The 20,996-nt window shown below is 40.2% G+C and overlaps 3 protein-coding genes and 1 non-coding gene across 6 annotated transcripts; 1 reads left to right on the forward strand and 3 right to left on the reverse strand.

The window, feature by feature from the left end:
• Window positions 1–4,156: 4,156 nt before the first annotated feature.
• LOC112196114 (arginine decarboxylase) lies at window positions 4,157–7,398 on the forward strand. The gene is made up of 4 exons (XM_024336424.2): window positions 4,157–4,333; window positions 4,416–4,478; window positions 5,507–6,049; window positions 6,266–7,398. Exons 1-4 carry the CDS (start codon window positions 4,295–4,297, stop codon window positions 7,286–7,288), a joined length of 1,668 nt encoding a protein of 555 aa, XP_024192192.1. The 5' UTR covers window positions 4,157–4,294; the 3' UTR covers window positions 7,289–7,398.
• A 3,877-nt stretch (window positions 7,399–11,275) lies between these two features.
• Window positions 11,276–13,956, reverse strand: LOC112200063 (methyl-CpG-binding domain-containing protein 2). Of its 3 annotated transcripts, none has more exons than XM_024341062.2 (5): window positions 13,747–13,931; window positions 13,031–13,672; window positions 12,855–12,908; window positions 12,555–12,718; window positions 11,336–11,771 (listed from the first exon to the last, which is right to left on the reverse strand). In XM_024341062.2, exons 2-5 carry the CDS (start codon window positions 13,642–13,644, stop codon window positions 11,599–11,601), a joined length of 1,005 nt encoding a protein of 334 aa, XP_024196830.1. In that variant the 5' UTR covers window positions 13,645–13,672; window positions 13,747–13,931; the 3' UTR covers window positions 11,336–11,598. The 3 variants fall into 3 exon arrangements, with proteins under 3 accessions (XP_024196831.1, XP_024196830.1, XP_024196832.1); XM_024341064.2 differs by lacking the exon at window positions 11,336–11,771 and adding an exon at window positions 12,265–12,484 and having other exon boundaries at window positions 13,747–13,933; XM_024341063.2 differs by having other exon boundaries at window positions 11,276–11,771; window positions 13,031–13,956.
• An 858-nt stretch (window positions 13,957–14,814) lies between these two features.
• Window positions 14,815–14,904, reverse strand: TRNAM-CAU. Its single transcript is given in 2 exon segments — window positions 14,815–14,850; window positions 14,867–14,904. It is a non-coding gene; the product is annotated as a tRNA-Met (tRNA).
• A 2,161-nt stretch (window positions 14,905–17,065) lies between these two features.
• LOC112196226 (mitochondrial import receptor subunit TOM7-1) lies at window positions 17,066–17,635 on the reverse strand. Its single transcript, XM_024336537.2, has one exon. It carries the CDS (start codon window positions 17,557–17,559, stop codon window positions 17,338–17,340), a length of 222 nt encoding a protein of 73 aa, XP_024192305.1. The 5' UTR covers window positions 17,560–17,635; the 3' UTR covers window positions 17,066–17,337.
• Between the last annotated feature and the right edge of the window lie 3,361 nt (window positions 17,636–20,996).

Here is a 20,996-nt window from a genome sequence, read left to right on the forward strand (position 1 = left end):
AGAAGGTGAAGAAGTGATTGATCAGCTCCTAGCCTCTTGCTTTTGCTCGATGTCCATCTCTGCACCGCCAAAGGTAGGTCTTTGCTGGGTTTGGTTTCAATTTGGGGAGAGAAACAGATGGGTTGTGGAGTTTGATCGGAATGAGATTGGTGGGTTGAGGAAGGAGAAAGTAGGCAAAACAAAAAGAAAAAAAAAGGAAAATAAGAAATTAAAAAGGAACAAGAAAAAAAGAAGAAAAAGAAAAAAAGAAATTAAAAAGAAAAAAAGGAAAAAAAAATTAAAAAGGAACAAGAAAAAAAGAAGAAAAAGAAAAAAAGGAAAAAAAGAAATTAAAAAGGAAAAAGGAAAAAAAAGGAGAAAAAGAAATAACAGAGGGGTATATTGGACATTTCACCTAAGGCCAACTCCTAATTTGATGTGGGAGGGACCAATTAGACGGAAATTTTGACGTTAGGGACTTTTCAGATTAATTGAGAATGTCAGGGACTGAAACGAAAAAAAGGTCATAGTACAGGGACTAAACATAATTTAATCCAACTGAAATTAACATCTGTTGTTAAGTTAACTAACTGAACGCGCCTCATGAGCCAAAGATAAAAAAAAAAACAGAGCTCGAGAATTTGTCTCTCCCGGTAGAGCGTAGTTGGAAAATCCGTTGTTATGTCTCTGTCCGGGAGGGGATTTTAGTTGTTTTGGAGTGCATGAGTTTTTGCTTCCATTCCGGTGTTTGTTTGCCGTTGTGGGTTGGTGATGGTGTAGAAGGAGGACAAAAGTGACTCGGGTTGCAGATCCATCTTCCCCAGAAAGGGATGGTCCACATCGGGTTGTCTTTGAGAGAATTTCTTAACTAGATCGAGCTGCTTCTCCTTCGACCTATTTCTTAATTAGAAACTCATTCCAATATTTTACACCTACACAACATTCATGCATTCTTCATCTTAATTTTCTCTAAAACAAACTAAATACATACATGGCAAATGCCTTACAAGTAAATTTCTATGGTGCCACTTCCTCTATTTTCCCTAAATCAGTCCTATTCATTTTTATTTTTTTTTGGGTTTTTTTTCTTGCCCACCCCAAGCCATTATGGCCACTTTGCACTTATTGGCTCATCGACGGACGACGACATATAAATATGAAGGAACTGCAGCCTTTTATGTTCTCTTTATCTATATTATGCCCAGGGGTGGACCGACATAGAAGGCTGTATGGGCTTGAGCCTAGACAAGATTTTGGGCTAAAAACCCTTAGGTATATATATATATCTCCCATACCCAACCCAAAGAAAAAAAAAAAAAAAATTTGGATAACAGCTGCTCCTCACGACCTCACCGCTCGCAGTCGCAGACTCACAGTCACTAAGTCACAGCAGGTCTGCCGTCTGCACTCAGCAACTCACACCTTTCTCCTTCCCGGCTTCCCGTAAACGAGGTATGAAGCTCTATGCCTCTATCGTATCGATCTCCCCTGTTTCGAATTTTTGATCATCTTAACATCTCTGATTCTCTGTGTCTGTTCTTCTCGTGCTTTGTTTTCCCAGATTCCCAGATCTGAGATCTCCTCTCGCAGTCAGTCGGCCCAGATCAAGAGCCTTGCCGTCCGCCGTCGCCGATTGTGTTTGCTGCGGACACCGTGCTTCCTCCTCGACCAAATCAACTCCGTGAACCCCCAATTTCAACCTCGATTCAGCTTCACTTCTCTGACCTCCGAATTCTGTCGCTTCATTTGCTTGATCGCACTTCGGATTCAGCTCCGGCAGTAATTCAAGTCTGCTATGCCTATATCTGTGTATGTATGTATCTGGGTTTGTATCACTTGACATTTTTTTGTGAATTTTTTTTTTTTGGGTGCTGGTTTGTGTTTTTCACTGCTTATTTGTATATTTGTATAATTGCATTTCAACTATTTTTAGTTAGAAACTTAGAATTACTGACTGAATGCAGAATGACTGATTGTGCACTTCTATAATTAGCCTCCCACTGGGTTCCAAACCTCAAAAAAAAAAAATTGTGCACTTCTATAATTAGCCTAGATAACATTTGAATCCTGGATCCGCTCCTGATTATGCCTATTGAATTTGGATTGATGTTGGCAAGTCCAGTTACAACTTACAAGAGAGGGATACGTGCAAAAGATTCTCTGATGCCTAACTCAATGAAATTTTAAGTTGTAATAAGTGGAGTTGGGCTTGATTGCTTACCCAGATTGTTCACCTTACCAAGTACTTATATGTGAGTTTGAGCAAATATATTAGTTAGTGCGTGTGCGCAACTTCCACAATTCAGGCGTTAGTGGGTGTTGCTATAGATTCAGTCAAGCCGACCGATTCTGTCTTATCCAAATCCACCTCAGAGAGTCAAGTTTCTCAAATAGATTCCGCCTCCCTCTGGACCCATTTTTTGACTAAACCTGATTCAACTTTGTCAGACCCTCCTCGAGGGGATTTCACCTTAACCTATCCAATTCTTCCTTAGAAAGATTAACTCTAAATAAATTTGTCCTCGAGAGAATTTCTTAACTAGATCGAGCTGCTTCTCCTTCGACCCATTTCTTAATTAGAAACTCATTTCAATATTTTACATCTACACATCATTCATGTATTATTCATCTTAATTTTCTCTAAACAAACTAAAAACGTACATGACAAATGGCTTACAAGTAAATACCTATGGTGCCACTTCCCCTCTTTTCTACCTAAAATTTTCGGGATTTTTCTTAGCCATCACAAGCCCTTATGACCACTTTGCACTTATTGGCCTCATCAATGGACGACGACATATGTATATGAAGGAACTGCCGCCTTTTATGTTCTCTTTATGCCTGTAACTATGGTGTGGAAAAAGTTTGGTAGAAGATCTCCTCACATACTCTGCTGACTGGCCTGGAGTAAGAGTGAAGGCTTCTTAGTCAAGAGGTTATTACTAGTTATGCCTTTTCAATTTGGATTGATATTGGCAAGTATAGTTAGAAGAGGGGGATACGCGCAAAAGATTCTCTGATGCCTAACTCAATGAGATTTTAAGTTGTAATAAGTAGAGTTGGGCTTGATTGCTTGCCCAGATTGTTCAGCTTTCTAAGTATTTATATGTGAGCTTGTGCGGATATATTGGCTAGTGCGCGTGTGCAACTTTTACAATTCAGGCGTTAGTAGGTCCTTAAGGCCAATCTTAAGATGATGTGGGGGAGGGTTTCCCGCTTGCTACGGATTAAGTCAAGCCGACCGATTCCGTCTTATCTAAATCCACCTCAAAGAGTTTTCGCCTCGACAAGTTTCTCAAATAGGTTGGGCTGCCTCCTTCTCGACCCATTTTTTAACTAAACCCGATTCGACCTTGTCTAGATCCGTCTCGGGAGAATTTCACCTCGATCTATCCAATTCTTCCTTAGCCAGATTATCTTTGAATAGATTTGTCCTTGAGAGAATTTCTTAACTAGATCGAGCTGCTTCTCCTTTGAACCATTTCTTAATTAGAAACGCATTCCAATATTTTACACCTACACAACATTCTTGCATTCTTCATCTTAATTTTCCCTAAAACAAACTAAATACATATATGACAAATGCCTTACAAGTAAATTTCTATGGTGCCACTTCCCCTCTTTTCTGAGTAAATCAGACCTATTCGATTTTTTGGGTTTCGGATTTTTTCTTGCCCACCTCAGGGCTAATGTTATGACTATATTGAGTTCCTATGTCTATTTAGCTAAGACTCAAAGAAAGTGACTCAAAATATTTTGAGACGTACATATGCCCATCGGTTCTTCCTTATGTATTCCTAGCTCCAAAATTGTATCCACGATCAGAACCAACATAAGTATTATGATTATCATTAGCATATTGGTTGTAGTGTCATGATTTGCCACTCCCTCTATCATTTTCATAATTCACCTCACGATTAGTATAGTCATAACTATTGTCGGTGACTACTTATTGTAGTCACTATTTATTGTCGATGACAAACAAAATTTCGAGATAATTTTGGTGCGAATTTTATATATATGCTATATATGTGTAGATATTTAGGAAATTAAAAATATCGTACAATTTAATGAAAAATTTCAGAAAATTTCAGAAAACTCCTCACAAAAATGACATAGCATATAAATTTCATATAAGTATTTTAGAATTACGAAAATTTCAGCTGTTTCAGATAAATTTCAATCCTTGTTAGAAAGTGAAAATAGTCCATGTTAGCTAGCAGACCAAGAAAAACCAAATTAAAACGATCGAAGTTACGATTACATCCACTCTCTCAGCCGCTACGGAATTGAAAACTGCATAACAGAACAGAACATGTTCAGTGTTTCTGTGTTCTCAGCTTCCTCAGACCTCGTAAGTTTCTTCTGACTCTCTCTTTCTTTCTCTCCCTCCACTGTTGGGTCTGTGTTACTTATCCACTGCGTTATTTTTGCAGAGTTTTCATTTGGGTTTTAGAAATAACTGGACTTGTGGAAGACCAAGCGCTTCTCTCTCTCAGGTTTGTATAGGTTTCAATGCCCATGTTTCCCATTTCTACATTGTTAACTTACTTTCTGGTTTCGTAGGTGAATTAATCTGAAATGAAAAGAATCCAGTTTGAAATTTTGAACTTTCTGTACATTCTGCTGTCATTATTTTTGCTGTCCTGGGTTTCTGGTTTTCCATCTTTGTAGTTGTGTATGAGAATCGTCCTTTTTTTTTAAGGATGAATTGAAAGTGTTGATTTCATATTTTTAGCAATGAGACTGGACTTTTCTATAAATATCTTGAAATTGGGGAATTATTTATCAAAAGAGCATATCCATGGCAGAGAAATTGGAGAAAGCAAGATACACCTAGTTTTGAAGTTGGAGATTTTATATCCTAAATGGAAATGATTGCATTAGTTGGATTAGCTATGATAGGACTTATGATTGATGAAAGGTTTAAGCCATTGGACTTATAGAAAGCTGTATTCTTGTGTGCTTCTTGTGAATATGTTAGCTGCCCATTTTGGTTTTAGGCTTTGGGAGCTGGACGCATATTTTATTCTTTCTATACCATACTTCAGTTTGGTATATTTATCCTCAATACATACTGGTCGCTTGTTTATTTTTCACAAATGAGAATGAAATTGGAGCGGATGAATCAGAGTTATGAGTAGTAATGTAGGAGACAAAATCTTGTGCATGCCATCACTGTAACTTCAATATTGAATTCCGAGAGTTTGCTCCCATGACACTGGAGTGTGCCATCAGACTTCAGGAAGCATAGGTCCTAATGTTCCTTCCGACTTGGTTTCTCATATATAACTATTGGGTTCCACTGCTGCATTACGTTGGACCATCTGGCATTATCAGTGTTTGCCCCTCTCAACTGGGGAAGAGAGTATCCTCATCTTTGAAAAACATGTCAGATTCGATTGTTGTATAAATTTAAATCAAAGAGTGTATGCATTAGTCATTTTGAAGTTGCTGCATTGGTTTTTCCTTTTAGGAATTAAGATATCTACAATTTTGCATCTGTTAACTCCAAATTTCCTTGCAGGAAAGTAGCAATTTAGAGCCTAGAAAGAAGGAAGTGACGGCCAGGTCTGCCACCAAGGATAAGATCTTACTTTCTAGCTCTCCGACGACTTCTCAGCAACAGAACGCCACTCCACTTGTTACTGCCTTGAAGGCTTCAGCTGAACAAAATGCTGCTACCTTTCACTTTCCTGGGCACAACAGAGGTCGAGCTGCACCAGATTCTATAACTGAACTTATTGGTCTAAACCCTTTTCTTCATGACTTACCTGAGCTTCCTGAACTTGACAGCCTCTTTTCTCCGGAAGGGCCAATTTTAGATGCACAACAACAGGCAGCCAAACTCTTTGGCTCATTGGAGACATGGTTCCTTGTAGGAGGTACGACATGTGGAATTCAAGCAGCCATTATGGCTACTTGTTCCCCTGGAGATATTTTAGTTCTCCCTCGGAATTCCCATATATCAGCTGTATCTGCTTTAATATTGTCTGGTGCAGTACCCAAGTACATTATCCCTGATTATAATTTTGACTGGGACATTGCTGTCGGGGTCACTCCATCACAGGCACGTCTGCTATAATGACAGTTACGATTGTTACTTTCAAATGACTACTTTGTTACCTCTCAAACCAGTTTATCACTTAAGAAGATTAGATAATTTATTGTTCAATTGAATCATGATAGTTGGTAAAGCACAATAAATTTTTTAGGATGTTCTATTTCCAGCTTTATTTCCTGTTTGCTGTTATATGTTTTAATGACTTAAAATTGGCTGTAATAGGTGGAGACGGCTATCAAGGAAGTGAAGAAAGAAGGGCAAAAGGCAGCCGCTGTTTTCATCACTTCCCCAACATATCATGGTATATGCAGCAACTTGAGCGAGATAACCCAATTGTGCCATTCTCATGGGATTCCTGTAATTGTTGATGAGGCCCATGGGGCACATTTGGGATTTCATCCCCATATGCCGAATTCAGCCATGCAGCAAGGTGCTGATATAGCTGTCCAATCCACTCACAAGGTTCTTTGCTCTCTCACACAATCATCGATGTTGCACTTGTCAGGTAAACTTGTAGATAGAGAAAAGATTTCTAGATGCCTTCAAACACTTCAAAGCACTAGTCCTAGTTATCTTCTTTTGGCATCATTAGATGCTGCTAGAGCTCAAATTAGTGAAGATCCTGAAACTATTTTTGAAAGAGCATTGCAACTGGCTATTGAAGCTAGGAATATGTTGAGAAAGACTAGAGGTATTTCAGTGCTTGATGTTTCAAGCTTCCCTAAGTTCCCTGCAATTGATCCTTTGCGGCTTACTATAGGATTTCGACAGCTTGGCTTGTCTGGTTATGAAGCTGATGAAATTCTGTATGAGGATCATGATATCATTTGTGAACTTGTTGAGACCCAATGCATTACTTTTGTAATTACCCTTGGAACTTGCAGAGAGCATGTTCAGAAGCTTGTATCAGGCATAAAGCATCTAGCAGCCACTTCTGCATCGACTTGTGCTGATAAAAGGAAGGTGGACGGCGATAAGCTTGCACTGTTTGCAGATATTAAAACTAGCTTGATTCCTAGAGATGCATTTTTTAGTGGTAAAAGGAGAGTGAGTATCGAAAAGAGCTTGGGTAAAGTTTGTGGGGAGCTTATATGTCCATATCCACCTGGGATTCCAGTATTGATTCCTGGGGAGATTATCACAAAAAAAGCTTTGGATTATCTGCTACATGTTAGAAGCAAGGGCGCTGTCATCACTGGAGCTTCTGATTCCCAACTTTCTTCCATAATTGTCTGCAACAAGTAATGCTTCCAATGGAGAAAGTGTAACTAAATGTCAAATTTTTCTGCTTCAAAGGAGCAGCAGTTGCACATGAAATAGATAAATGTACAGGCTTACGAACCACAACCAATTTATTCAAGAGGAAAAAATTTTGTTAGAAACCAACATTAGCATTCAGATGCTATTGATGTTATCAAAAAACATTCAGATTTTATTGAATGATTCGAGTTTTGAGTTTGGTCTCATCTCCCAGGTATTTGGTCTTAGTGTTCTTTTCAGCTAATTTTTTTGGGTGGACCTTTTCTAGTTAAAAGATTGAAATTTCTTTTTCTTTTTTCCTACAAGGGATGAGAATAACTTTCTTATGTGTGTATAACTTTTGCAATAGAGTGATTCTATTTAGTGGAAATTCTACGAAACATCAATGTTCCGATACATCAAGTAGACTAATTCAATTCAGATGTTGACCGGCTCCAATTATTAGTAGACTAATATCAGACTATTCTATTTCTATATCGAACTAACCTATCTTTGTATGGAACCAAGTCTATTTCTGTATCCAACCAAATCTACTTGATAATTTGATATATCAGTACATTAGGGTGTGTTTGGATGATAAAATTATGAAATCCGTAGGAATTTATAAATGATGGAATCTTTAACTCCATCAATCTAAAATTCCATTAATTGCAATTTCTATAATTTGGTTGTATCTATTTAGGATTTGAAATGTGTAATAAATTAAGAAAGTTTAAAACAAATAAAAAAATAAAATAGAAAAAAACCTTGTTTTGGAAATGAAAATTGAATACTGCAAAGAAATTTGTAAATGACATTTATTTTGGTAGAAATTGAAATGAAGAATTTAAATAATGAATTCCTTGGTTTTCTTCAGCTGAGAAATTTAAATTTTCCAATCTAATAATGTTGGAGGAATTGGCTTTGAGGAATTATGAAATCCTTATTTTCAATTAACTTCTATCATTTTTTCCCTCATCCAAACACACTCATAGAACTTTCTATAATTTACGGCGGTTACAAATTGAATTTTGAACTTTCTATAATTCTCTCGCTGCTTTCGAGATTTCGCACTTTTTAAAAAGAAGGAGAAGGGGTAATGTGGGTTTTGGAGCATTGAAACTAGACATGAGTAAAGCCTATGACAGGGTGGAGTGGAGCTTTCTAAAGGTTGTTCTTCAGAGGTTGGGGTTCAGTTCTATCTGGATTGATTGGGTTATGCGCTGTGTGCGCACTGTCACATACTCATTCATAGTGAATGGGGTTCCTAGGGGTCGTGTAATCCCTTCACGTGGGCTGCGGCAGGGGGACGCTATCTCCCCGTATCTCTTCCTCCTTTGTGCAGAATCCTTATCTAGAATGATCTTGAGGGCGGAGGAGACAAACGAGATTCATGGTGTTCAAATTTGTTCAGGTGCTCCTTCTATATCACATCTCTTTTTTGCGGATGATTCCTTTATTTTTTTCAAAGCAGAGTGGGAAGAATGTGTTGTGTTGAAAGATATCTTCAAGAGGTATGAACAAGCATCTGGGCAGGTTATTAACTATCAGAAGAGTTCTATTGCTTTTAGCAAGAATGTGAGGCGTGGTAAACAGGATGAATTAGCTGCTGTCTTGGGTGTTGAAAGGGTAGAGAAGCACGACAAGTACCTTGGGCTACCAATTGAGATCAGCTACTCGAAGACGGAAGCGTTTAACTTCTTGATAGAAAAAGTCCGAAAACGTACTTCTGGTTGGAGAGATAAGACTCTGAGCAATGCTGGTAAGGAAATTTTGATTAAAGCAGTGGCACAATCTATTCCAACATATGTCATGAGTTGCTTCGAATTACCTAAGCACCTTTGCCATGAGATGCATAGCTTGATGGCGAAATTTTGGTGGGGTGATAGGGTTGATGGAAAGAAAATACACTGGTTATCTTGGGAGAAGCTTTGTATTCCTAAGTCGAAAGGTGGGCTGGGGTTTAGAAATATGGTGCACTTCAACCAAGCTTTACTGGCTAAGCAAGGGTGGAGATTGCTCCAGAACCCCAACACTTTGCTTTCGAGGTTGTACAAAGCACGTTATTTTCCGGAGTCAGACTTATTGGGGGCTCGGGTGGTGGGGGGGGCTTCTTATGCTTGGCGGAGTATTATGCATGGGTGTGAGTTATTACGCAAAGGGCTTCGCTTTCAGGTTGGTAGAGGTAATCTAATTTCCACATGGAAGGACCCATGGCTTCCACTTCCACATTCTTTTCGTCCTTTTACTATGCCTATGGAGGGGTGGGAAGACAGCAGAGTCGAGGACTTGATTGATTGGGAAGAAGGGGAGTGGTGTTGGCCCCTAATTGAGGCTCTTTTTTCACCTATGGAGGCGAAGATTATTGCAGGTATTCCCCTGAGCGTTAGGGACACAGATGATAGGCGGGTTTGGCACTACGATACAAAGGGGAGATACTCAGTAAAAAATGGGTATCATGTGGCTAGGAAGGCGGTGGGTTTGACGGATTGTGCATCTAGTTCTTTGGGGCAGGTTAGAACAAAAGGGAGGTACTGGAAGCGTGTCTGGGCTGCTAATATTCCTCCGAAGGTGAGATCATTTATATGGAGGTTGCTGCGTGGTGTTCTACCTATGAAGAAAGCCTTGGCTTATAAGGTAGCCATGCATGATTTACATTGTGTTTTTTGCGGCTTTGATATTGAAGATGCCTTGCATGTTTTCAAATCATGCAACGTAACTCAATGCTTCTGGTCATTTGGAAAACTTGGTTTGAAAGCAATTAAGGTGCAAGGGAATGTTCTAGAAGATTGGGTGTGGAATGTGATGGATGTGTGTGCTGTGCATGAGTGTGATTGGTTTTTTATGTATTTGTGGGCCCTGTGGTGTGAACGCAATAGCATAGTGTGGAAAGGTACCCAGTTTGATGCTTTGAATACGGCCCTGAGTGCGTTGAAGGTTCTACAGGATTATCAATTGGTCCACCCAGTTCAGTCTACAAAGAGAACAAGGTCCCGGACTAAATGGACTTATCCTCCGAGTGGACGACTGAAAGTCAATGTGGATGGTAGTTTTCGACCCGAGTTGGGCGTTGGTGGTATTGGGGTTGTTATCCGGGATGAACAGGGTAATTGTGTGGCTGCTCTGGCTAGGTATTTTCCTCATGCTTGCTCTGCGTTACACATGGAAGCGGAGGCTTGTAGGGCAGGACTATTGTTGGCCATTCACCAGGACTATGCGGAGGCTGAATTGGAGAGTGATTGCTCACTCGTGATTGCAGCCATGTCTCAAGAACATGATGACCTTTCTGAGGTTGGGCGCATTATCGACGATTGTAAGTCATATTTGACATTTTTTCACTCATCTCAGTTTAGGCACATTATGCGTGAAGCAAACGGTGTTGCTCATAGATTAGCACACCTTGCTAGTTATAATGCTCTAAATGATGTCTGGTTAGATGAGACTCCTGTTATTATTCGGGATGTTCTCTATGAGGATGCTTGTAACATTGCTAGAGGTCAAGGCGTCATGTCCCCCTCTATGCAACTATTTAATTCTAATATAATAAGTCAGGCGTGGGGATGAGCCTCCCAGCTTGGCTGGGTTCCAAACCCCTTCAAAAAAAAAAAAAAAAAAAAACTTAAAATATGAATCTTCACCTGTTTCCCTCATTAATTTCCGGAGAAGAACAGATTAACATTTTTCACTACAAACACTTCAAATATCAACACTGCTGACTGCTCCATATTTGATTCAGTACTATAAAAGAAAATATTATTGTAATCTGTAATTCAAATTCTATGTTCCCTCTTGTATTCCATGATTTCATTAAATAAGAAGTGTGTGATTTCATTAAATAAAACAAGACTTGAGGGCAGTCAGACACTCACCATTTTCACCAAAAAAAAAAAAGAGAAGAAGAAGAAAGATATGTGTGTGTGCGCGTAGTCCTGGAATCGTATAAAGCACAAATTCTTTGCAGACACATATTCACAGAAATAAAATTCATAGTCAAAAAAGAAAAATTGCTGCTCTATTGCACAAGCATAATTCGACCGGTTGGACCTTCATATGATCTGCAATTTCTTTTGATTTTTTTTTTCTACACAAGACGAGCATCAAGCTTACAACAAGTCAATATGCCCTAGACCCCAAAATGTTCTTTCCTCTCCTCACAAGTTCAAAACCCTTCCTATTCTTTGCTGGATATACCGTATATAACATTATAGTGTAAGCCAACACAAGCCGAGATAAGAAAAACAAGACAGATACAACGTGAAAAGGTCCCCAGAGAGAGCAAGAAAGAGCAACCAGTTTTAAGAATGACATAGGCCCTTCTAGCTCGACTCTGTGCTGATATTTAAATTACTATTGTAGACCCTTGATGGAGTTCTTGTTTTGGCTCGCTTCTTTGTAGGTCGACCAACAGGGTCAAACACATGAGCCTCCAAGTACGGAGAACCAAGTTGCAACTCTGTATCATCTGGACCAGCCCATGCTATGGGATTTGCTACAGAAGATTAAATCAGAGTTAGTTTTGTGTTGATTCGTCTTCTACATGAAGCAAAAGATAACATTACTGAGTATCAAGTCTATGATCAAGGGGTTCTCTATTTTCCCCAAAAAGGGAAGAAAAAAAAAACATATTACGTAACAATGATGGCTAATCACTCATTTTCCTGCCTCCATTTTATAAATCAAATGATGTCATATTAATTCTTATGATGTCCAAGATGCAAACAGCAAATACTGTAAAAGCTAAGGATGTACAGGACATCCACTCGAGGGTTTCTAGGGTCGAACCACATAATCTTTCTGATAAGTCAAGACCAGTGCAAAAAAGAAAACCAAAACATCCAGCAAAGAAGATGCACAAAAACTGATTGATATCCACGTCAGTACTCAGTCCTCAATTATGATGTCCAAACACTGATTGAACTAAACAATATATGTATCAAGTGTAAATTTGTCAGACACTTGTTTGACTAAGCATCTATTAGGCAAAATTCAAAAAGCAAACTACATATCGTGTTTTTCCCTGTTTCAAACAAATAAGACGAAATATGCACTTCCTTTGTTATGAAAGGAGCAAAATAGTCAATTTCTAAACTTGTTAAGATAGATGTTATAGTGGCAGACATGCCTCAGTCAAAGCATAAAGCTTTTACACCTCAGAAAAGCATGGCAAATTGGCAATCCATATTGACATACACAGCAAATGATCTGACGGAAAACAGAGTCTCTAATTCAGAAGAATTAAAACAGAGTATATAAAATGCTTATAAATACTCACCTTCAGTAGGTTCAAGAGTTCTACTGGCATGAGCAGCAGCTGTCAAACGAGGAGCAGCAGGGCGTTTCCTCACATAATTCTCCTGCAGAGGCCTTGGAATTTGAAATGAAAATTGTGCCATAGATAGCCCATCCACCATATACTCAGGATGTTCAATCAAATACCTGAAAACCCAAAAGCAGCCAAATCATTACTTAAAAGAGTCCAAATACATCTCTATGTGATTCACATTGCACTTATTTGCACTAAAAATTTTCAGGGACCAACCAATCTCAATAAACAGAAACACTAAAAACATACTTTTGAACCTCCACCATGGACCGAAGTCTCTTGCCCGACGGCGCTTGATAATAACTGAAAAAAAAAAAAAACACAATGTATCAACACAGGCACATTAGATTACACTCGAATCAGTATTATATTAGTAATGCTAATGTTGCCCATAATGACAATGTCACACTTAAATAGTCACATACACATCTGCAAACTTGGTGCTTCCTTCACCTCGAATCCTGAGTAGCCGTTGCCAGCCGGGCGGTGGCTGAGCAATGTTAGGCCTATCAATGGCCCAGAGCCGGCTCCCGTCTTGAGTAATGTCAGCCGGATCATCACACGAAATCGACGGCCTCCATTCCTTTGCAGTCTCACAGTAGAACGGCCGTTCCAGAATGTGCTCCCGGATTTGCTCGTACTGCTCCTTCGTCGGAATCAGCCTCCACTTGAAGCAATTGGCACACTGCACAGTGAAGGCCCCGACCGACGGCAAAACCCTAGGACCTTGACTATTCGAAACCGAGACCGGAGAAATGGATTTGTTCAGATTCGGAATCCGATTCACTGTAGCAGCGCGATTGGCGTCACCGCCGGCATTCGCGGCGACGGCGGGATCGTAGAGCACGAGCTCCTGGGATTGGAGATGGGACTGGAGAATCTCGTCGGAGGAGGAAGGGGAAGACGGCGGCGACGAGACGGAGGAAGACGAAGGAGACTGGGCGGGTTTGTCGTCGTTCGTTTTCGGCTCTTGTTCTTGTTCGTCGTCTCTTCTGAGCTTGAGGGTGATCTTACAAGGGCTCGGAGTCGTGGATTCCATTGGGCACAGATCCCCGAACACCTCCTGCCTGTGAAGAAACGAAAGCGTCAGAGAAACGGGGGGGTTTGGGTGCGTAGCCAGATCTGGGGGGTGGTTGTTTACCTGAGGATGGATCAGAGATCTGCGGCGGTGATCGGAGGAGGAGCGATCGGAGGTCAGGAGCGCATGGAGTGGTGGGAACTGGGAAGGTTTTATCTTGTTTAGGAAAGAGGAGGAGGAGGAGGAGGAAGGTTTGGGGGAGTGTTCATAAATGTTTGAAGTGGAAATGTCTTTTGTTTTTGGGTAAATTTTGGGAAAGGGGAGGGGTTTATTTAGCTTCGATTAACTGGAGTTTGTAGTTTAATTAATTCAATTACCAAATGCGAAGTATTTAGGATTAAATTTGGTTTGGGCTTAAATAGCAAGTTAATACGTTGCACATTTAACACAACGGAATGCTCATTTCATACCCTTTTGAGGTTATTTTGCTGTTAGAAATTATTATCCGTCGTGTGATTTTATGTTCGACTAATAGATTAGTTACTGTTTGAGTGAAAATTAAAATAAAGAGACATTTAAAGGAATTATTACTAGAATAAATTAAGAGTCTTACGTTGTGGATCTACTATTTAATTCTTTGGAAAATATTATCATTTGATGTGGAATAGAGAGAGGATTACAATAAAGAGTTGGAGAGAAAGAGAGATGTCTACTGCTTAGACCATATGATACATGTTTTTCTTTTTCTGTTTTCCAGTTTTGATCAAAATGTGTTTCTTCCTCTTCTTAATCTTTGATTCGATAGTGATTTCAAATAAATAAGATTTCAAAGTTTGAATTTTAACTTTCTAAATTTTATGGATAGGCTAGAGTATGTGATGATGTTTCTTCGAGACATAACTGATCCGATACGCTACCAATCTCATTTTCTTTTTGTGGTTTAAAGATTCTTTTGTATTGATTTGTGTTTCTTAACTTACCTCAAGCTACTTGGTTTTAAGTTTTAACTAATAAAATACATTAACCTATATCTAAAAATACAATTTAAATTGAAAATCAATTCTAATGAGCTGAAAACGAAAGAAAATTAAAAAATCTACTACTCTTCTATCGTAGAATGTACCCATCCAAATTGAAATTAATTAAACTCTTGAGTTTTTCATTTTGCAATTTCATTAAAAAAACAAAGACTGGGGTGAGAGAGGCTCGAACTCTCGACCTCAGGATAACTCACTCTTTAAGCTATGAGACCTACGCGCTAGCCAACTGCGCCACCACCCCGTTGTGTTATATTTCTCCATCTCTTCAATATATATGATGCCCACAATAAATGTACTATAAGTCTGCCAACAGTTGCCGTTTCGTTACAGAAAGGTAGCTTTCAGTCTACGATGTCCAGATCAGTATTAGGTGGCCAGAATATAACGCATCTCCAACCAAAATCTCTTTTTTCTTCACTATTTTCTCAATACAACAAAAACTGCCTCACATTTTGAATTCATATTTTAATACTCCAGTTCAACTTGTACAGGTGACGGAGAAGTTACAGAGTATGCTATAAATGTATATGAGATTGACTGGTAATGGGTAATTACGTTTCTTTGGTAAGAAAAGAGATCTTCATTAGAAAGAAAATACAAAGAAATGGACAGGACATCAACCTAGTAAGACAAGACCTCCTAGACGTTACTATGGTTCATTAGTCCCTGACCAAGTAAATGAACAAACTGCTGCGCCAGCACCCAGCAAAACACCAAAAAGAAAAGGAAAGAAAACCACACACAACAGAATGAACGAACTGCTGAATTGCAGTCTAAGCAAATAGCAAACCATTTATTCCTAAAAACTGACGAAAATGAATCACCAAATGATGTCAAATATGTCAAACCGCATCCCGCTTCACATTCTTGTTCCTGCCCTGTCTAAATGCAGATGATCGAAAAGAGAGCTATAACAGCACATCTCCACAGAACCAGCCCCCTTCTTTCATGCTTTAAAAACTGTTAACTTCGAGACAACAAAGTCACACGATCTAGAAATATGAAAAAATTTCACCAAGAGAACTGTAGCTGGGTATGGAAGTTAATAGATCTCTTTGATCAACAAGCAAATTTAAGGTTTATTGCAAGGGTGACACAAACTAAACTGGCACAAGTAGCACATCAAAAACAGACACCTCTATAACTAGGAAAAACTTACGAACCATAGGCCTCATAACCTAGAGCAAATAAAAGCTAAATAAAAAAAACAGCAAAGAAATAAACTCTAACCTTTTTGATTGAATTCCATTCCAATTGCCTAGTGATGTCATTAAACATAAATGGAATCATTCTATAGAGGAACTAAAGAAAACATGAACTCATATTTCTTGTGAGGGGTTGAGAAACCTCGAGGAGACAAACTAGTGAATATCCTTAAAATATTTCCTCAACTACTCTAGAGTCCTTGAGAACATTTGATAACTCTTGCACACCTGGTGTACATACTCTTGTATGCGTACAAGTGGAGTGCTAGTGTTTGTAAATGTATGGCAGCAAAATAAAAAAGAACCTCAGATTGCAAGGTAATCAAGATACTATATGTACCAAGTTTTCAAAGAACAGAACAAATCAGCTATTGATAAATATACTGAAGAAATCCCAAACATGAGGATCAGGCAGACAGAAGACTTGGGCGTCCTACCAAGTAGCAGGCGATGAATCACCACTGCAAGTTTAGCTGCTAGACGCTATCACTGAATCTAAATAAAGCAATTTTGGTTTGATTTAAAATAAGGACACAACTGATTCAGCCAAAAACTGGGAACAATGACCGACAAGCTCACAAGAAAAAGCAAAATTATTAGCAAGGCTTCCTTTGGTACTGGCTGCAAATTACTGTTTTTTCAACTTCGATCTATATACAAACCAAACTTTGTCACCAGGGAAGCATCCCACCCAAAAATACAGCGAAAGATTCACTTTTTCTTGTACTGATGATAGGTAGCATGATTAACAAAGTGAGGCATGTAAACAGATTTATAGCTGCAACACATAAGACTTGTGATAATCTGAGCTACAAGAACATAAAAAATAATGGAACTGCAATCACTTTGATGATCATACAAAGTGCTTGGCTTTTTCTTTTCTTTCTTTTTTTCAAATGGTGAACAGTATCTATAACATGACTGGTTTCAGCCCTCACATGGGGCTGAAAACTAGTAGTCATCCATGCTTTACATTCCTCAAGAAACAAGATGCTATCGGTGTAGCAAAACGTGGAATATATAATTCCTGAGGGGTTAAACATAACATGAAGGTACAGCTTTGTTCACTCCGCGAAAAACAAAAGATTATATACACAGGATTATCAATAAATAAACAAAAAACGCAAACAACCAAAAACAGGAGAGCATAGAATCATAAAAGCAACCGCCCATCAAACTGAAAATGCCCCGAAGCAATGAAGCACAAGGAAAATTATTTATGAAGCATAAACCCATTAATATGAACTCAAATTACAAACGCAAATTTCTCATTAAAATATAATCCATTGTTCGTCATGCCAAAGCATACACAATACTCGACAATAACATACTAAAAAAAACTAATACCTCCTCTCTAAAGTACTACACTACACAGTAGTACCATGAAATAAACCATGTAGATTCGACGAATAGGCGCCGACCCATGACCCCACCGATCGGGGCCGACCCGACCCGATTGGGATCGGATCTCAGACGGGGCTGAGAAGCTGAGAAAGTTGGGGCTTGGGATCGGAGTTCATGCCGATGACGATGATGAGAGGAATGAAACCGTAGTGAGTGACGACCTTGGCCTTCTTCATGGTCCAGGAGGTCCACTCCTTGACGGCCTGAGAAATTGACCGGTCGTCGGAACCCTTGGAGCCCTTGTTGGTCGTCTTGCCCTTGCTCTTCAAGCTAACCCTCGACGCCATTTGATCTCTGAGTGCGAGGCTCTCTCTCTCGTTCTCTCTAGAAATTGTGGTGTAAAGCCCCAATCTAAAACCCTAATTATAAGCAGTGCTTATTATAGGGCTGCTCTTAGAGAGAGAGAGAGAGTGACGTGTGGCGCAAATCACAGCCGTCCATTTTATTTTCTTTCCTGTCCTCCAAGTTTCTATTAACTCCAATTCCTTTTTCTTCTTCTTTTTAATTAAACAGAGATGGGAATTTGAAGTTGTGCAGGAGTAGGGATCAGTCTAATCAGAATGAGCCTCGGGCTTTTTCAATATCATCATTTTAGAAATAAAAAATAGTTAATGGTATTTTTGTAGAATTTATTACAAAATTCATGATTCCAACGATCTCTATTGTTATAAGGCCTTTGGTTAACTAGACAAGTGACCGCAGAGTATCAAAAACATGAGGAAGTCTCGCACCACTGGAACCCTATTGGCGCCGACTGAAGGTGCTAAGCACGAAGATGGCGGTCTCGGCCGTCCCCGTATGACACGCCAGGCTCGTTCTGGCGTTGGCTTTCTTCCCATGGTCTTTTTATGGATGTTTTGTCAAAACCGAGTTCTGATTTCGATCGGATCTCTCCCCTCCCTTACCGCAGATCCGCTCTTGAGGGTGAGGAGTTATGCTGGTAAGTGTCTGGCCTCTTGGGCTACTGATGGTGGGATGACGTGTGCCATCTCAGTGTGGCCTCCCAGCAATTTGGCTCGACGGTGTACGGCGGGCCTTGGCGGATTCAATTTATTTATTCTTGATTTTGACGGAGGAGGTGTCGTGATTGGGGTGCAAGTATCGAACATGGTGGCAGCGAACAACCAGATTGGATGGAGCTCTGCGTCGTGGGACGGAATTGTTTAACCGAGGGGATCCGATCTGAGAGGCTGGAGGCACCGCTGGGGGCATCAGGGCGAAACAAACCCTACTCGGGCTGTGATGGTGCAGGTCTCCAGCGACTTGTGACGGCAGGACGAGGGCTGCGCCGGGTCTCTGTAGTACCAACGGTGACTGGGACTAGTATGCTCGAGATCAAAGCGGTGGCGAGTCATGGGCAAGAAGACGGCCCAAAAAAATTGGCGGGAAACCCTAGTTTTGCACTAGGGTTGACCGTTTGTGTTGACTGAGCTGATTTCTAGGCCAAGGATGATTGGGCCTAGGGTAGGGATTGGGTTGAAGGTAGGGACTGAGCCTATTTGGCCCAAATATGAAAATGGGGGCTATATGCTGCAAACTCTCAAGAAGAGCCTGCGGAGCAACCTGATGCCAAAGTTGTCGGCTACGGAGGAGGCTGCATATGGTGTTGGTTCCAACCCTACGGGGCAGAGACTCGCGCTGTTATAAGTCCTCAAAGCTTTTAGACATTCTGGACTTAAGCCTTTTGAAGTAGGGGTAATTTCTATAAGCTTTTCTAAGACGTTTCTAGTTGTTATTTGTACCACAATTGTGTGCTTGGCAGATTATACTAGATGAATATTTTTTCCTTAGAGAGTGAGATTATTCTTGCATAGATTAGGCTTGCTATTCAGCGAGCATCCCTTTAGACTTTAATGAGTTTAGTTGTGGCTTAGATAGGTTACCTGGTTTGTCTCGGGATTTCTTATGTAAGTTCTGTTAGACTCTGGCCTGTTTTCATGGCTTGATTACTAATGCAATCAATTCCTATTCAAAAAAAAAAAAAAAACGATCTCTATTGTTACAAGTTTATGTGTCGCATATGTAATAGGTTAAATCTGTCAACGACTACAAGTTCGGTCCACGGTTTAGAATGGAGACTATTTTGTATTTTGACGATATGGTTGTTGTAAGGGTTCTATGATGAGAGTTTTGCATAACTCGCTCGCTCTTGGTTTTAGTTCAACTTCACCTAGCTTGTAAAAAAAAGTCAGTCATAGGGTAGATGTGACTCTTTGCAAGTCAAGCCAGTTTTGGGCTAACCAAGATACTAACTTGGGTTCGGATTTGAGTGATCATCTTAACCTGATGATCAAGATAATCTATAAATTAGGTGTGAGTGGGGTGCAATCCCATACTTTTAATGTTTTTTGATACGCGTCAAGGATGTCCTTGATATAACCCCAAATGACGTTTTAAATTTTTCAGCCACCCTTTGATCTCCCCAACATTTAGTGACTTGTAACAAAAAGAAGGAAGAGTTAGAATGTGGTGCACCTTTCCGCAAAGACTTCGTAAGACATTGTAGGAAATCAGAGATCTTAAACTCAATTCATTATTATTTTTCCCCTTTTCTCGGGGCTGTGACCACTTACCCAATTTTAGACTAAAAATTGCCCACTTACTCCACTAGGAGATTTTTAACGCCATCTACCCAATTTAATATTTAAGTACATTTTTGCCCTTAACTCAATTATTTAATTACATATGCATCTCCTTGTCTCTCTCATCCCCCATTCCCCCGATCTGCTCTTTCTCTCTCATCCCCCATTCTCTCTCTCTCTCTCTCTCTCTCTCTCTCTCTCTCTCTCTCTCTCTCTCTGTGGCAGCGTGCTGGGTGTGCGCAGGCGGGGTGGCGCTAGGATGGGCAGGCGTTGGGCTGCGCAAGACGTGGGTGTGCTGTGGTGCGCAGGCGGCGGGGCAGGGCTGCCTGATTCTACAGCGATCTGTGTTGGGATCTGCGCTGTGGGCTGCGCGGGTTGGCCGGCGCGGGTGTGCTGGCCGCGTGGGTAGGAGGACGATGGGATGTTGCTGTGCGAGCAGGAGAGGGACTAGGTGCGGGTGGAGGCTAGATCAAAGGCTGGGAGGCTCCGGTGAGGAGGCTGGATCGAAGGCCGGAATGCAGGCGGTTGGGATCGGTGCTGCAGGTGGTTGGTGCTGCAAATGACTCCGGTGAAGGGGAGGCGGTGTTGCAGTTCCTTATGGGCTGACGGAGAAGAAGGACGATCTGGTGGGTAGGCCGCCGGGAAGAATTTGATTATTGTGGGTTTTGTTTGATGGTCTACTGGGGGGCCGTAGACACATTATTGGCCCCTAGTAGACTTTGAAATGAGGGACAGGGATCACTATAGTGTGGTGTTTTGATAAGTGACCTGTTGTTTTCTGTGTATTAAAGTCAAATTATCTGTGAATCCTACAAAATGGTGCATTTTTGGTGGTCTATTGGGGGGCAGTAGAGACATTGGACTTTGTATTGGAGGCCAATGATCTACTATCTGATCAACAATGCAATAATATGATTCTTGGGGGGCAATAATATGATTTTTGGGGGGCAATAATATGCATATTAATTGATTAATTGTGCCTGTAGTGTATTCATTTTGGTTTTGGGAGATTATGCAATTCACTGAGAGGGCAATAATATGATTACTGGGAGGCAATAATATGATTACTAGGGGGTAATAATATGGTTACCATGTATTATTAGGGGGCAATAAATTCAGACGCTAGAATCCGGTCAACAGTA

This window comes from Rosa chinensis, chromosome 4 (genome assembly GCF_002994745.2).
Source record: "Rosa chinensis cultivar Old Blush chromosome 4, RchiOBHm-V2, whole genome shotgun sequence".
Lineage (NCBI taxonomy): Eukaryota > Viridiplantae > Streptophyta > Magnoliopsida > Rosales > Rosaceae > Rosa > Rosa chinensis.